Source organism: Nymphalis io, chromosome 3 (genome assembly GCF_905147045.1).
Source record: "Nymphalis io chromosome 3, ilAglIoxx1.1, whole genome shotgun sequence".
Taxonomy (NCBI): domain Eukaryota; kingdom Metazoa; phylum Arthropoda; class Insecta; order Lepidoptera; family Nymphalidae; genus Nymphalis; species Nymphalis io.
The window spans coordinates 8,147,322-8,163,856 of NC_065890.1; the positions used below are offsets into that span (position 1 = coordinate 8,147,322).

The 16,535-nt window shown below is 29.4% G+C and overlaps 4 protein-coding genes across 4 annotated transcripts; 2 read left to right on the forward strand and 2 right to left on the reverse strand.

Moving 5' to 3' along the window:
- Positions 1 to 95: 95 nt before the first annotated feature.
- On the reverse strand, positions 96 to 3,948 carry LOC126781443 (26S proteasome non-ATPase regulatory subunit 6). Its single transcript, XM_050506430.1, has 6 exons — positions 3,518 to 3,948; positions 2,764 to 2,938; positions 2,483 to 2,642; positions 2,145 to 2,329; positions 1,515 to 1,690; positions 96 to 572 (listed from the first exon to the last, which is right to left on the reverse strand). Exons 1-6 carry the CDS (start codon positions 3,793 to 3,795, stop codon positions 398 to 400), a joined length of 1,149 nt encoding a protein of 382 aa, XP_050362387.1. The 5' UTR covers positions 3,796 to 3,948; the 3' UTR covers positions 96 to 397.
- Positions 3,949 to 5,402: 1,454 nt separating this feature from the next.
- On the forward strand, positions 5,403 to 8,136 carry LOC126781433 (exonuclease mut-7 homolog). The gene has a single exon (XM_050506415.1). It carries the CDS (start codon positions 5,558 to 5,560, stop codon positions 8,081 to 8,083), a length of 2,526 nt encoding a protein of 841 aa, XP_050362372.1. The 5' UTR covers positions 5,403 to 5,557; the 3' UTR covers positions 8,084 to 8,136.
- Positions 8,137 to 8,201: 65 nt separating this feature from the next.
- On the reverse strand, positions 8,202 to 13,321 carry LOC126781435 (geranylgeranyl transferase type-2 subunit alpha). The gene is made up of 10 exons (XM_050506419.1): positions 13,048 to 13,321; positions 12,851 to 12,961; positions 12,657 to 12,772; positions 12,378 to 12,577; positions 11,715 to 11,876; positions 11,333 to 11,446; positions 10,717 to 10,943; positions 10,466 to 10,649; positions 9,742 to 10,067; positions 8,202 to 9,201 (listed from the first exon to the last, which is right to left on the reverse strand). The coding sequence occupies exons 1-10, from the start codon at positions 13,048 to 13,050 to the stop codon at positions 9,049 to 9,051; spliced, it is 1,596 nt and encodes a 531-aa protein (XP_050362376.1). The 5' UTR covers positions 13,051 to 13,321; the 3' UTR covers positions 8,202 to 9,048.
- Positions 13,322 to 14,342: 1,021 nt separating this feature from the next.
- Positions 14,343 to 15,702, forward strand: LOC126781445 (zinc finger and BTB domain-containing protein 14-like). Its single transcript, XM_050506433.1, has 2 exons — positions 14,343 to 15,119; positions 15,238 to 15,702. The coding sequence occupies exons 1-2, from the start codon at positions 14,426 to 14,428 to the stop codon at positions 15,489 to 15,491; spliced, it is 948 nt and encodes a 315-aa protein (XP_050362390.1). The 5' UTR covers positions 14,343 to 14,425; the 3' UTR covers positions 15,492 to 15,702.
- The last annotated feature ends 833 nt before the right edge of the window (positions 15,703 to 16,535 follow it).

The window sequence follows — 16,535 nt, forward strand, 5'->3', positions numbered from 1 at the left end:
ATATATATAAGGCAAAAAAAAGTAACAAAATATCTTATTCAACATTTAAAACTAATCACTCATATATAACAAAAAACCTCAATAAAAACATAATATTCAGTACAAATTTATTTTAATCGAAGTTATACTTAATAAACTACTACTGAACTCTTATTGTAAAAGAAATATTCAAAGAAAATTAATTCTAATCAAATAAAATATCATAAAATCCATTTTATTATAAAAACTATAAAGGTATTTTTCACAAAATTACAATATTTAATGCAACATTAAGAGTGGAATCTATGTTATTTATAAAAACATAATAATGAAACAGACATTTTTATTTACTTATTTATTTTAATTATACAATATTATTTAGATAATTATGACAAATGTACCAGGATGTCATGAACACTCAGAAGTTGATAACACTGGCAAGTTTCTTGACACGGTTAAGAAGTAAGTCCCCTTCGCGTATGGTCGCCTGGTACAGTTGCGAGCGATCTGCGTCTGCGCCACGACCTGCGCCCGTCACTACGCAGCCAGCGACTGCATCGATGCGACACTGTAGCCGACCCGCCGCTGTGAATCTGCAATGTCATATTATAATGTTGATAAAAAAAGTTAACGAACGTTTTAAAGCAGCCTGCCTTACTTATAAACGTTGTTTACGGGGTTATTAGTTAAACAATGCTCTCTTCTTAATTATGTCAAATCAATAATTAAGGAAAGAGCGAAATCTGTGTTTTAGTTAAACAGCCTTTAAGTAATGTTTACAAGTCAGGCCGAACCATCTTACTATTAAGAAGAAAGTAATTCCGGTTTCAAACTATCAACAACATTTATATTATTGTGTATACATAAAATAAAACATAACAATATTAACGCTTTTTGTATTACCCAAGTTATACGAAAAATAGTTTTTAAATTATAGTTAAGTATTTAAATTAATGCCGTAACAATAAGTATGTTAACTTTTAAGTTGTTATAAATTTTGATAGACTTAATAGTTTTTGATAGAAAAGGACAACTATAATAATAATATTATTATTTACAATTGTAATATTTACCACTTTTGAAAATTACCAGCAACAAAAAAAAGACTAATAGACACAAACAATGCTTTGTTTGTTTTGTTGGTTTTATTAACTTTAATATTCTAAGAAACAGTTAATTTTATATAGTATATATATTTAGTCACTATATTAAGATTTTCATAGAAAATTTTCTAGTAGACTGTAAGCAGAGTAAAAATAAAGTTTATAGTTTATAAAAAATTACTTGAATTGCTCATATAAGCTACATATAGAATAATGAAGTACAAATACAAAATTAATTTTAGGAAAGCAAAGGCACACATGACATGAGAGCCAGACCCAAACCCAAAGTCAGGGTGACGGTGATGGCGTTAGAATTATGCAAACTGATAAGCAAACTGGGTGGTACCCACCCAAATGGGATTTTAGTCAACCCCTACCTCTACCCTAGTAGTAGACTAATGATTTAATTGTTATTAAAATCCATTAACTTACGATGAGATTTCCTCCTCAACAAACTCACGGGTGACGCCAAAAGTATCAGCGATATTGTCAAGGCTAAGCGACCGGTATGCACGTAGTAACTGCACATATGCTTTGATACGCGCTTCGCGAACATAGTGCTGATAATGTGGTCTAAATATTGGGTCCACACAAATTTGAGTCTCCACCTGTAACATCAATTATTTTGCAACATAAATTTATAATATCTATAATTATTTCATTTCCTAAGAGACACTGAAACAAATGCAATACTAATTGAATAGGCTGTAATATATCTATCTATTCTTTATTTGAATCTCTTCTATCAAAATATTTAACACTAAATAATTAGACAGGACATATTATAGTGTATAAATGTGTGCCCCTAATACAAGTGCACTCTATATGGGGCAATGGAATGGCAAATCTGACTTTATCAGAAAGAGTTCAAAAGAAGACCAACCAAGCAAGCTTTACGAGCTTTCCGAGGCAGAGGATCGTAAAACTTTCCAGACAACATGCTACTATGGGCAATTTCTCAACAGAAAAACCTTTTTCTTATTGGTCCAACCAACAAGACCAACAAACAAGGTAGTTGATTATAATTATTAAAACATTTATAAGTACTACAAAATACTTTACCCAAGCTAAACTTTTCATAAAGTCAGCATAACGACACTCATGTAGTGACTCAACAAGCTCTCTTAATTCAGGGAAACGTGAGCGTAGTGCTTGCACTGCCGCCCCTTGTCTTCGCAATGCCGCTTGCAGCGCATGACGTTCAAGTGCCAATGCACATGCCAAAACACAATACTGTATTATTGTTCCTGTAAACAAAATATCTCTATGAATGACAAACACTATTTACACAGAATACTTATATAATAATATTATTCTGTAATTTTTGGTTGTTCATTGAAATGTACACAGTTCTAGTACATAATAAAAATACTGCTATACCAAAGAAAATTAAATCTCACCAAAATCAACTAATTCATAAGATTCAAATGTTGAAACACAGTCAATAAATAGTTCTGCAGAATGGTTGTAATCTCGTACAGCAAGGCAGTAAATTGCTTCATATGCCTTCAGTTTGTTTCTTGAACGCCAATCACCACCCTTATCAACTAATTCATGCGCCTGTAAATATAAAATATTACTTCAATATTTAAAAAAAATCTTTGTAATAATTTTCTTACAGTAAAATCAAAAATTGGTAAATTATTTTTCTGAGACTACTAAAATATAATTTTTTTTGTACCTTAGAAACTGCTTTGCCCATGTCCTTTACATTACAGCCGTGGAAATATGCAATTCTAAATAATGCAAATATAGCATCAAGACGTCTGTTTGTTGTTAATGTAGCATCTTCATATTTAGTTGTGGCTAAAACAGTAGCAGTTTCTTTATCACCAATTGAACATAAGTAGTCCAACCTGAAATATTAAAATTTTAATTAATATATATTTATTGAATTAATTGGAGACTACAGATCGGCAACTGCAGTGTAGTAGCTGCCACCCTTTTCATGTCCTCCTGAAGGAGGCAGGACCAGGCGTACTTTGGAGGCCTATTTTCAGCAGTGCATTATGATTGGCTGTAGATGATTACTCATATATATAATTTGATATTTATGTGGACATATATCAATTAATATTTTATTGTATTGTTTGTTGAAATATACTTGGATAATAGACATCAGATAAGCATAAAAAGATATACAAAAAAAAACATCAGATATTTTGATATTTACTACAAATAGTAATGTCTTTTACATACACATTTTTGCTGACAGACATAATTTCGTGGAATACTCATTTTACGATATTACATCTCTTACCGCACAAAGCCTTAGATAATAGCACAAGTCTAATATATTTAAGAAACAAGCTTTTGAAGAATTGTTACAAAGACTGAGAAAACCGATTGGAGGTTAGAACAAGAGAGAATTTAATATCCTTAAATCCTAAAACTACTACTAGAAGTAAATACAGATTAAGCCATTATCAAATTACCGATCCTGCCAGACTGGTGTTTCAGAATCATCATCTTCGAATTTAGATAATCGATCTTGGTTTTCTTTTGCCATGTCTTCATACAATTTCTGATCCAAATTCCAGCCAAGATCAGTACAAACTTCTTTATAATAAGGAGCCATATTTCCTGCCTTTATTCCTTGGAACAATTGATCTTTAAGTTGTGGGTCATCTTTAAATTGAGGTAATGATAACTTGAACTTTATGCCAGCTAATGCCATATATTCAGGTGTTTTCCCTTCAGCAGAGAGCTCCATTTTGCAAAGTTACCGATGCACTATTAAAAGACTAAATTTAAATTCTTTATAAGATATTATGGTTTAATCATAAAAAACAACTCATAAGAAGTTTATATGATTTTAAAATAATGACAAGTCACTATTCCTTGCAAAAGATATTGTTAGGTTTACACAGACTAAGCATAATACGTAAATACAGACTATTTGTAATTTTTACAATATCAAAAGGTCACAGACTCACAGCTATGCTATGCTCTATGTTTACGAGTTCATAAATTCATACAATTATTATGAGCTTATTAATGATATTATACATGAACAAGGAAGAAGTTCATTCAATCATACAGGAACTGCAAGCCATATTTTCATCGCTCCATTTATTTTGTGTTCACACTGCCATTACTATAAAATCTGATAGACAGATTTATATATAAAAGAAAATAACTGACAGAAGTAAAAAACAGTATTGTGTATATTGTATGTATTGTAATATAATATTTATGATACTCAACATTTTTCATTAGTTGAATATTGCAGTTATGTTTCTGTAAAAATGTAATACCTAGTAATAGAATCGTAGAACAGCGCGACCATCGCATCACCGTATCTGTTCCATCGTGCACAATAAACGTTTATTGTTAAGGGTTTATACAGTCTAATACCAAACAAACTATGATATCAGTGTAAGTAGGCATATTACATGCAATTTGAATAAAAAAAATTAAATAAAAAACGAAAACATTAGTTACTCTCACCGTCGTATTATAATTTCAACGTAATAAATTAGACAAAGTATTAACCCACAATAAAAACATAAAGTAATATCTAAACTATGTAAAGTTTATATTATGTAGCGCAGTTACATAATATAATATTTATTTCACTTGTACTATGAATGCGAATCGACTGCCTCGTTGGTCTAGTGGCTTGATGTAAGGCCGCAGACCCAGAGGTCCTGGGTTCAATTCCCAGGTCGGACAAATTATTGGGTTTTTCTCTCAAAAATTCTTAGTAGCAGTCCGGAGTCTGCAAGTTGAAAGTATGTTCACTCCCGTGCCTCAAATAGCACGTGAAGTCGTTGGTCCTGCGCCTGAACTCTTTCCAGTCCTGTCGGATTGCCGTCTCATCGGATAAGGGAATAGAGAGTGCACCTGTGTTTGCGCACACACTTGTGCACTATAATATCTTGGGCGTAGTTGGCTAATCTCTATTGAAATAGGCCGCCGTGGCCGAAATCGGTCTGAAGGACGTTATTGTTACTCGCATTTATAGTAACAATAAGTAGCTCTGTTTCTTTCTCGGTTTTGATGAAATGTGGTATGTACTAAGAAGCAAGCTTGACCACAAAAAAAGGACATAGGTTACTTTTTTATATGTGACAACCTGTTCTTTAGATCAAAATGTTCTACCATAAAAAATGACCAGATTTATAACATATATACCGATGATAAAAAAGCATCCACGACATAAATTTTAAATGCATAATAATTTTAGGAATATAACTTTTGAAATTATAAATAATTTAAAAAAAGTTTTATTTTGACTTGTGTTTAAACTTGTAAGAATGTATAACAGCAAGATTTTATAATGACATTGACAGACGACAGCTAAGAAATATGTATGAACTCTAAACTATGGAGATCTGACATTTACAAAATATGAAGTGGATATATTGCGATTTAGAAACTTAGTCACAACCGAAACTAAATAAAGTTTATCTTTACTTTACTTCGTAAGAAAATGTTTGGTTGTGTTCCAACAGTTGTTTAATTTCTTAAAAATGGATATCAATCTACTAGTTGGTAAGGATCAAGCTATTAAAATTGTTCCCTCAATTGAAGAATCTCTAAATAATATAGGTCTAAACACAGACATTGATGATAGAACTTTAATATGGCTCAACCAACTGAAATTAAAATGGAAATCTTGGAAGAAATGTCCTGCAACAGATCATCATTTTGATGCATTTTTTCAGTTTACACCAGATCCATATAGAGTTTCTTTAGTATGCATTATTAAATGTGAAGAGTTTACAGATTGTAAGCCAAAAAGTTTGCCCTATTATATATTAGAGACTTTAAGCAAGTGGTCACAATCAAGTGAAATTTTACCAGAAGAAAAAATAAAACTTCCAGCTTTTCAAATTGCTATACAACAAAGAAATATACTTTTTCTCAGTTTACTTATAAAGACTTACCAATTATTTACAATTAAAGAAACAATTTTACCTACTGTTAGGAATATGTTAAAAAATGATAATTGCAAACAAGCTTCCCAAATTGTGGTAGCTATGGAGTTATTTGATGAAATACCAGTTGAAAACTTACTTTTTCCTTTAATTTTGCAAGACAAAGCTAACATGATTGATGAATATTTGTCAGAATGTCCCAATCAAGTAAGACCTCTATTACTATTTTTAGATAACTTGTTACATAAAAACATTAATATAAGAGATTTTACACAGAAGTTTATAGATGAAAATAGAGTATGCAATGTTAAATATGAAAAAATCCATTATAAACCAATTGGCAAGTTGGTTGCTCGGTTATGCAATAAATTTAACATTCCCATAGAAACATGTCAAAATCTTAGCAAAAATCGAACAAGAGGAGGCTTGAGATATTTAATACATCAAAAATATATTCAACACAATGTAAGTTCATCTGCATGGGATGATATGGTAAAAGACTCTCTCAAAAATAACACTGAATGTGCCTATGAATTTATTGATATGTTAATAGAATATGATATAAAGGAAGCTCTTAAGTGGGCCACATATTTTGAGTTGCCTGAAATTAGTCTGCCATTAGCTTTAAAAAATGTTTCAATAGAAGAAGTGCCTGCTGAAGAAGAGAACTGGGATAAACATGATGAGATAACTCAGGAATATTTTAAATTACCACTTCCTGAAAGCAGTATAAAAATAATTGATACAGGTGAAACATTTTATGATCTTGTATCTAATTTAATAAATTGTAGCATTGTAAGTATTGATTGTGAATGGAAACCATCATTTGGAGCAACACAATCACAAGTTGCTCTAATCCAAATTGCCTCTAATGATTGTATTTATTTGATTGATACATTAGTTCTAAATAACAAGCAATATTCAAGTTTTTGGTATAGATTTAATAAGTCATTGTTAGAAAATGCAGAAATAATAAAATTGGGATTTGGACTTGAACAAGATTTAAAAGAAATAAAGTCTTCAATTAGTGGATTAAGCAATATTAAAGTTAAAGGTGAAGGATTACTAGATTTAGGACTGTTGTGGAAAAGACTTATTAATTTTGGTCTTACATTACCTAGTGATAGTGGAGGTAACAGTTTAAGCTCTTTAGTACAGGCTTGTTTTGGACTTCCACTAGAAAAGGCTGAACAGTGCTCCAACTGGGAATTAAGGCCATTAAGAAATACTCAATTACATTATGCCGCTCTTGATGCTTTTGTACTACTAGAAATCTATTATTATCTGCAAAAAAGATGTGTCGAACAAAAAATAAATTTTGATGATATTTGTAATGATGTTATGTTGGAACGAAAATTAAAAAGTGTTAAAGCCACAAAGAAGATTACAGTCGCTGACAGATTATTGGCATGTACATTGGAATTTAAATCAAATCGAAGCAAAGATATAAAAATAATTGTTGAACATGAATTATCTCATTTATTGGCATATTTCAGATATTGTGGCATTGATACAATTGTTGTATCTCCATCAAAGTTGTGGCATGATACAGTTAATTTAGCCATACTGGAAAATCGTTTAATTTTAACAAATAAATTAAAATGTTCGCCCACAACCCAATTTCCCCAAAATTTAATATTAGATGTAAGTCATGGTAATATTAAAGATCAAGTTAGAAATACATTTTCCAAATATAATATAGTTTTTACACAAAGTGACCTTTTAAGCAGATGTTTACATTGTAATTCTACTGACTTAAAGAAATTGACTTCAGATGAAGTGATTGATATTTGTAATTTGTATCAATTGCCAAGTAACTCTAACACAAATAGCAAAAGATATGCAAGTGATAATGAAGAAGAAGACCCATTTTATGATAATTTTCTCAGTGATTCTGATGGAGATGATATATATTTGTCCCAACCGATAACAGCACCAAATAAATCTTGTGTAACAAGTATGGGTGCTTTAATTGATATAGACAATGTTCAGAAATTATCAACATCTTCCAAAACAGCATCTCTTTGTGAAAGCTGTGGTAAATTGTATTGGGATGAAGATGCTTTGATAAAACCTATTCATGAACTAATTTCATCTTTAAAACATTTCAGTGATTAAAAGTGCATAAAGTATAAAAGTACAAAAGATAGCAATAAAGTTGGTTAATTCATTATTTTTTTTATTTGTATAAACATAATTAATACATACTAATTGTTTATATAAAGTGATAATAATTATGAATACTATAAGACAACAAGTATAGAACTATTTTAAGCAAAACGGAAAGTTTTTTTTTCCGCCTAATTTAAATATGTCAACTTTTATATAATAAGAAAACTATTAATAAAAGCAATATTTTAATAATTCGTTTTAATTTTTGTATGTACCTATCATTTGCCATTAGCATTTAATTTCGCTTAAACAGTAATAATTTCTTGTAATGTAAAATCTGTGAATACCTACTGCCAAACACATGGCTTGATGTTCAGCTAAACATAATTTATTAACAGTTCTAAAAAGATTGATATTAAACCAAGATAATGGTGGTAATTCTTTGGTGTAATTTTGTTATTATCATGTAACAGAAAAAGCAAGGTAAAAATATAATGATGAGATAACGGCTTATCCTTTTGTAGCTATACATTATTTTCAACTATCACGCGTCAGGCATAATCAGAAACTACAACGAATAGCGTAAAACGAGTCTCTGGGCTGATCTAAATAAATGTAACGGAGCAATTTTGTTTCGACTTTTTTTTTGTAACTTATGTAAATATTTTTCGCTATTCCTTGAAATTTAAGATTTGGCCTAAAACGTCAGTCGTCAACTTGAATAACTCAACTGTATATGCTTACGGCTAATCAATCCAAGAGTAATCTTAGGTCCTATTTTTATTTATATAAATATGTGTACAAAATACATAGAAAAATATTTACCACATATAATTATCTAAATTTAAGATTATGAACATATTGTGCAAATATTAAATTATATATTTTTTAATTTTACTAACTAAAGCCCCATAAACAATTTTATTTAATACTAGCAACATAAATAATGTTTATTGTTGTGGTTGTTGTAACTAAAATATAACTTTTATGGTTTTATGTTTTTCTTTAAACAATTCAATATCTTCTGAACTCAAATTGGGATTGTCTTGTAGATTTAATACTTCTAGTTCTAAATTAGGAAATTCTTTCAATGTCGTTAATTTGTTGCCAGACAAATCCAAGTCCTGAAAAGTTATAATTGTGTTGATTAAGTATTAAACAATTTCTTAAAATATCTTTAAAGTTGCAAAAAATATTGTCATGTTAAGTGTGTTGTATGTAAGTACAGTGTTAAACAAAAATAGGAACCTTTCATTTTATTAGATTGCTTTAGGTCAGGAATTATGTGCAATATTAACTAAACAATAAAAATATTGAATATAAGGCTATTAAAGTAATTTTAGATGGTCACTACTGTTATATGGGACTCCTGATGGAAAGTCAACATCACCGTCACTGGCACTGTAAGAAATATAAATTACTTCTTACAGCAATAATGCACCGCCAACCACTAGATTTAACATGTTGTGAGTCCATTGTACATGTAATTATACTGGCTTACTCACATTGTCCATTGTGCCTGTAATTACACTGGCTCACTCACCCTTCAGACCAGAACACACCATTACCAGTATTGCTGTTTTGCCATAGAACAGTAGGTGGTACCTACCCAGATGAGCTTGCACAAAGCCCTACCATCTTTATAAAATACAATGTTACTTTACCTTACAATGTTGTAACTTTACTAAAGATGGCAATATAATAGAAGTAAGATCTTGATTGGACAAGTCAACAGTTTTGCAATAACTATAATATTGCAAATGAGGTAAACTGGTTAACTTTTCCTTAAATCCACTTTTGTAGTGGAGACTATCACCCTGGTAATCAGTTGGTAATTGTTGCTCAATATTCCATTTAGATATTAAATCACTGTAGTACCCAGCTCTCAAAGAATCTAAATCTTTCAAAGTTTGCAGATTTTCTACTACTTCTTTATGATATAATTTCGCATTTATACAATGCAAGAATACAGTTGTTGTTAGTAGTGTCCCTAAAATACATACAATACATAAACATACATTTTCTTACAATAATAATTAATATTTTATAAATATTTAAGATGTTTTCTACTTATTTTATTTTACAACAAACTTTACCTATAATTATATGATGCAATGTACAAGTGTTTGAGAAAAAAAAGGAAGAGTTAACATTGTTCACAACCTGTTTAAGAGTGTTTATCAAAATCAGCACTCTAATACCTCGACATTTTAGCAGAAAAATCTTCCATAAGAAATATTTAATATGAGCAAAACTATGATACAGTAGAATGTAATAGAAATCCTCTATCTTCCAAAACATATATAATAAATTAGCAAAAAATATTAAGTTGGTATAAAGAAAACCTAACAAGACTGATACTATATACTTGTTATGCACAATACTTACACTTGTTATCAGGTTCCAAAACTAACAATTGACGACATGCATCCAGTTGCTCGGTCAGTTCCTGTACTACAGGCTCTGAATATTGGTTTTGGAAATTAATTTTACTTTTTCCAATAAAAACACAAGGTTCATGTTGTTTGCAATTAATGATTTCTTTTTCATCATCCAATTGTGAATGCTCCATCTAAAAACATAGTTTAATTTAACATTTTTTGTGTTAATAATAAAAACAATCAATAGTTTGAACCAACCTTTATATCTAAATTTTTGTTGATTTCTTCATTATGTAACAAAATCCATAAATCGTCATATTCATGCCCATTGCAGGAGATCCATTTACCATTAATTATCTTATTATTAAAATATACTTTTATGTTTGTATTTATATAATCAATTGAAATACATTTGTTCCAAGAAATGGATGTTTTTCTTGGTGTAACAATAAATGCAACAACTTGAACTGTGGCTTTGACTGCACCTGTGAATTTTAATTATTTCTTTAAATATCAGCTATAATTGCTTGTAATATTATTATGTGGACCATACCAAAAAACCCTATATTTATCTGTAAAATTTGATAATAAAAGTTAAAGTTTAGTCAAACATTAATTTTATGTATCTCTTTAGTTTTGTTAGCAATTTATAGTCAAGCCATTTAAGCACCTTAAGAGAACCATTATAAAACAACTTGAATATAAAACATCAAATTTCTCAACTATTATCAAAATAAATATTAATAAAGGATCTATATTAAATATATAATGGTGAAAATCACATCAAAATATACACTTTTTAAAAATTAGTGTACAAACAGACAGATGCAAAACCCGAATATGATTTCATCTATTAAAAGATTTGGACAGTTACCCAACAACCATCTCTGATAAAACCAGGCACTTGTATCGTCTGGGTCAGTAAAAGCTGCACTTTGAACCATTTTTAGTTCATGCTTATGATGATTATCTTGAATAGGTCTTCCTCCTGTAAAATAGCAAATTAATGTGGTTAAGTTTAACTATAGAATAAAATAAATAAATATTAGCGGTTCCGGCAGTACCAAAGACAAATATGAAATATTTTACATATTTGTTTTAAATAATTCACTTATAATAATGACTTATTTTAGATATATTTTCATATATAATATAATATAGATTATTTTAAATAAAATAAAAATATTATAGAATAATAAAAATTTAAGGAACTTATTTAGCAAAAGTTCATAAATAATATTCAAAGAATTCATCACCCTTCAAATCAGGATATAATTCTAACAACATTTTGCTTCTGTAATGCCAAGCTGAATAATTTGAAAAGTTGTCATATAATTTCTCAGTTGTAAAATCAAATTCTTCTTGCAATGGAGGTTTGCATTGACTAACCACAAAACGACGATAATCCCACGTATGAACTAAAAACAAAAACTCCTTTTGAATAGACATTGATTTTATTATATTATGTGCTTTGACTGCCTCGTTGGTCTAGTGGTTTGATGTTAGGTCGCAGACCCAGAGGTCCTGGGTTCAATTCTAAGGTCGGGCTGGTAAAAAGTAATTGGATTTCTCTGTTAGAATATTCTTAGTGGCAGCCCAGAGTCTGGAAGTTGGAACACTCCGGGCTTCGAAAAGCACGTAAAGCAGTTGGTCCTGAGCCTGAACTCTTTCCGGTCGTGTTGGATTGCCGTCCCATCGGATTATGAGAGTGAGGAAAGAGAGAGTGTATTTGTGTTTGTGCACACACTTGTGCACTATAATATATCATTCGTAGTTGGCTAATTTCTCTTGAGATTGGCCGTCGTAGCCAAAATCGGTCTGGAGGATATTATTATATGCTTAAACAATAAATGAAACTTTTTAATTTTATTTCTGCACAACAAATGTTGTTATATGAATAATTATAAATTGGTACATACAGTTTCTTTCATCTAACTTTAGGTATGTATTGCACAATACAAGTTCCTTCTTCCAGTCAGGATCTAGCCTCGTAGTAAGCACCCATTCGCGTTGATGCCACGAACAGTATGATTTGGGATTAATTTTTAAACAATATTCAGTTAAGCTTAGCTCAGAATCATATAACTTAGAAACATTTTCCTCACTATCTTTGTTTTTACTGAAAATTAACAACATTCAGACAGCTTTATATATGCTATTAATGTTTAAATAATCAAACTGTATATTATAAAAATTACCTTAAAACAATTAAAACTTCTCTTCTTATATTCCATAGAGTATAAATATCAGGATTAGATGACAAAACTTTTGCTGTAAGGTCTAATTGTTCTTCATCTTGCTCAGCATTTTTTCTCTAAAAGTGTAAAATTTAAATATTACGTTATTCTAAAAAAGTTAATTTGAGTTATATTGTCAAATTTATTTTTTATACTTTAGTAATTATCTTCAACATAGCATGTTTAAAATGTTTTAACTTTTCTTGCCTCTCCTTTTCTTTTCTTGCCTTTTCTTCTTCAGATGTTCGGACTTTAACTCTGCCGTGCTAAAATGATATAACCATAAAATATTCGTTACAAAATATTATAGATGTTTTATGGATTTAACAAAAAACCATAACACATAACATACCATTTTGATAACTGCTATTCAAATTATATGTCCGATGTTTATTAATGTTTTAGTTTTATTGAATTTTTTTATTACCTAAATAGTTAGTCTTTTTTAAATATAAGTAATAAAATTGTATTTATTTATAAAATGTGTTTATTTCCATATAGCGTAGTTATTATTCAGCCTTAGTAAGTATATTTTTGGAATCTTCTATTATTATTACTGAAAATATTTTTTTCAAATATAATGTTTTCGTCATAAAACGGAATCAAAATCTCATTTTTTAATTTTATTTTTACTTGTGATGTAGGTTATTTAAAAGAACAATGACAATTATGAATTTTGACAATGTCAATGTTATAGTGTGTACCATACTATAGAATACATATATATTATATGATTTTAATTCTATTTTAAATTGTACTATGTGCTTTTATTCAACTTCAGGTGAATAATGAAGTATAATATATAAATGAATTATAACAAGAAATTTAAGAACTAAAAAGTTTAATTTTATTTTAGGATAAATCTATTGCGATTGATAAAAATAAGTACATTCATTATATTCTAAGCTAATTTTATCCGATGACATACCAACATGTTATACTCCAGTCCAGTCAGTCATAATGTTATCAGACATCAGTTAGAAGAAGGAACATTCTTTCAACCAAAATTAGCTCTACGAAACCAAGAGTTTAGAAATAAGGAGATAGGATATCTTTCCGTACAATAGTGTCCATCAATATAATTAAATTTAGATGACGTTTCTGCAGTTATTTATTAAATTTGAAGGAATACTTTAATACTGGAGAAAGAAAGTTAGATTGATTAAATTTGAAAGAACGCTTAGTACTAGAGTGCAAAAGTAAGACATTCGCCTGTATGAGGCGCTATTTTCAATTATTTCGTTTAATAAAAAAACAACTAATAAACGCATTGATTTTAATTTCAATTCAATTGCCATCTGACAATTTATGGAAATAAAAACGCTTAATTTATTCATTTCAGTGGGCACTTTTTCGGGTGCGGATTTATTATAATTATTATCATACTCATTATTTAATAATAATAATAATGAGTATGATAATATTTATAATAAATCCGCACCCGAATATAATTATTATCATACTCATTATCCGCACCCGAATTATAATTATTATCATACTCATTATTTAATAATAATGAGTATGATAATAATTATAATAAATCCGCACCCGAAATTAATAAACCCGAAATTTTAAAAGGAGTAATTATACTCCTCTGTGGCTTTGAGTTTGAACTCTGACAGCCGTCAGCCAGTGTATATCTATATCTATATTGACATTTATTAATTTTATTATTTAGATAGGCTTAGAAGATTATAATTCTTATTTTATATAGACTTCAATGTAAAAGAATGAATAACGCACCACAGTTTTCATTACGTTGGAATAATTATGTTAATCACGTAACTGAAGCTTTTAATTCACTCAGATTTGAAAATGATTTAGTCGATGTGACCTTATGTTGTGATGGTGGCAAAATCCGTGCTCACAAAATGTTACTATCTGCGTGTAGTAATTATTTCAAACAAATTTTTAAAGAAAACCCTTGTCAGCATCCTGTGATTATATTTAGAAACTTCAAATATGAGGATCTCAATGCTATCATTAATTTTATGTATCATGGAGAAGTAAATATTTTTCAAGAACAATTAGAATCTTTTTTGATAACTGCCGAGCTTCTAGAGGTTAAGGGTTTGACTGATAATGCTGAGGATGAATCTTCCAAGGGCCAATTGAAGATCACCGAAAATAGTTCATTAGATCTAAGTTCTAAGTCAAGCAGACCAATTGAACTACCTGTACTGCCTTCCACCGATGAACCCATGAATCTAGCCACATTACCAACAAGCAGAGATGAAAACATTCCACAAGATAACTCTGTAGTTGCACAAGAAACTGAAATTGCAGTGAATGAGCCACAACCTGAAACATCTAAACTTGACACTACAAACATAAAGCCAAAAGTAACTACAAATATTAATGATGAAATGCAAGTTGACACTCAAAGTACTTCAGCTGAAGACTTATCTGATAAAAGTAATGCAGGTTAGTCATTTTTCTACTGTTTTGAACCTTAGATAAATGTGATAAAATTATGTGATGAAAAAATAATGTATGATTAATAAGCAATAAAAAATACATCTAAGGTTTTATATATTTACAGAGTCAGACCTGGCTAAGTTTAGATGTCAACTATGTCCAAAAGGCTTTAAGCATCCAACTTCCTTGACATTGCATAAAGACTCTCATGCTGGCAAAACACAGTGTCCAGTATGTCACCGGTCATTTTCAAGATCATATGATATGAGAAGTCACTTGCAGAGAATACATCAAGGAAAACAACTAACTATCAAAGAAATAAGATATAAAAATAATAGTGAAAGTGTGGCACCCAAGCAATTCACACATAATATTTAATAAAGAATATCTGGTAATTGAGATTACCTTATCGCACAGAGTGCACATTTGTTATTATCAAATATTAACTATGTTTATAGATTATACTATACTATATTATATTTATTTACATATAACACCTAAAGTCACAAAAATTGCTCAGTGATTTAGCCTTGGTTAATTTTATACTAGTCTTACAAGAAATATTGTTTTAAATATAATTGTTTATACATTTCTTGTTTCATTTAATTTCCTCCGCACAAAAACAACTTTGACATAATATATTTGTTCATTATAAAAATATCATTTAAGTAATTTACACAATGCAACATGTTCTGATTTTATTAATTATGCTAGTTCAATAATATTAATTTAATATAATTAAATAGTATACAGCACAATTGTGTAAATAAAATAATCAGTAAGTACTGCAGATTTACTATTTTCTAATAATAATAACTACTTATTCAAAACAGAAAAATCTATTTTAAGTAACCGTTTCATTTTTTTGCAGTGTTACTTTGAAAAATGTAGTGTAGAGATAAGAAGTATCTTTGTGTACAAAAGTGTCTCAAATTGTATGAAATTGAGATGATGCTGTTACAGACTCCTTGGTAGCTGCTAGGTATTAGATTGCTGTTCATTAATCGCCTTGCCAATTTTCTGTAATGTAGTTAATCAATTATGCAAACTAAAATATTTTTAAATGTTAATAAATGTTTAAAAAACTTCAAGATATTAACGATCAACTATACTATAATATTGAAAGTAAAAAAAATGGGCCTATAGAATAAATATAAAATAAAAAATATACACGCTGGATAAACCGAAAAAAGATTTAAATCTAGCATCGAAGATCGAACGCACTAAAACATTTGGAATTACGTTTAATTGTGTAACCTTTGATAAGATCCACGCGTTATTTCGTCTGAGCCATTTATACTCATGGTAATATAATAATCATAGTTGTACAGAAAGTATATCATCATATTTTTTTAAATTCTATATACTTTCAATATTGACCGAGAAAAATTCAAGTGAGATATTCTTATTCTGTCTACTTTT

Bases quoted from the DNA above. Each gene is read 5' to 3' on its own strand.
- LOC126781443 (XM_050506430.1), bottom strand. From the start codon at position 3,795: ATGGAGCTCTCTGCTGAAGGGAAAACACCTGAATATATGGCATTAGCT. The intron at 2,643-2,763 runs GTACAAAAAAAA...TTATATTTACAG, and splicing joins TGGGCAAAGCAGTTTCTAAG to GCGCATGAATTAGTTGATAA. The intron at 1,691-2,144 runs GTAAAGTATTTT...TTGATGTTACAG, and splicing joins TTATGAAAAGTTTAGCTTGG to GTGGAGACTCAAATTTGTGT.
- LOC126781433 (XM_050506415.1), top strand. From the start codon at position 5,558: ATGGATATCAATCTACTAGTTGGTAAGGATCAAGCTATTAAAATTGTT.
- LOC126781435 (XM_050506419.1), bottom strand. The intron at 12,773-12,850 runs GTATAAAAAATA...TTACACTTTTAG, and splicing joins TGTTGAAGATAATTACTAAA to AGAAAAAATGCTGAGCAAGA. The intron at 9,202-9,741 runs GTAAAGTAACAT...ATAACTTTTCAG, and splicing joins TAAAGTTACAACATTGTAAG to GACTTGGATTTGTCTGGCAA.
- LOC126781445 (XM_050506433.1), top strand. From the start codon at position 14,426: ATGAATAACGCACCACAGTTTTCATTACGTTGGAATAATTATGTTAAT. The intron at 15,120-15,237 runs GTTAGTCATTTT...ATATATTTACAG, and splicing joins ATCTGATAAAAGTAATGCAG to AGTCAGACCTGGCTAAGTTT.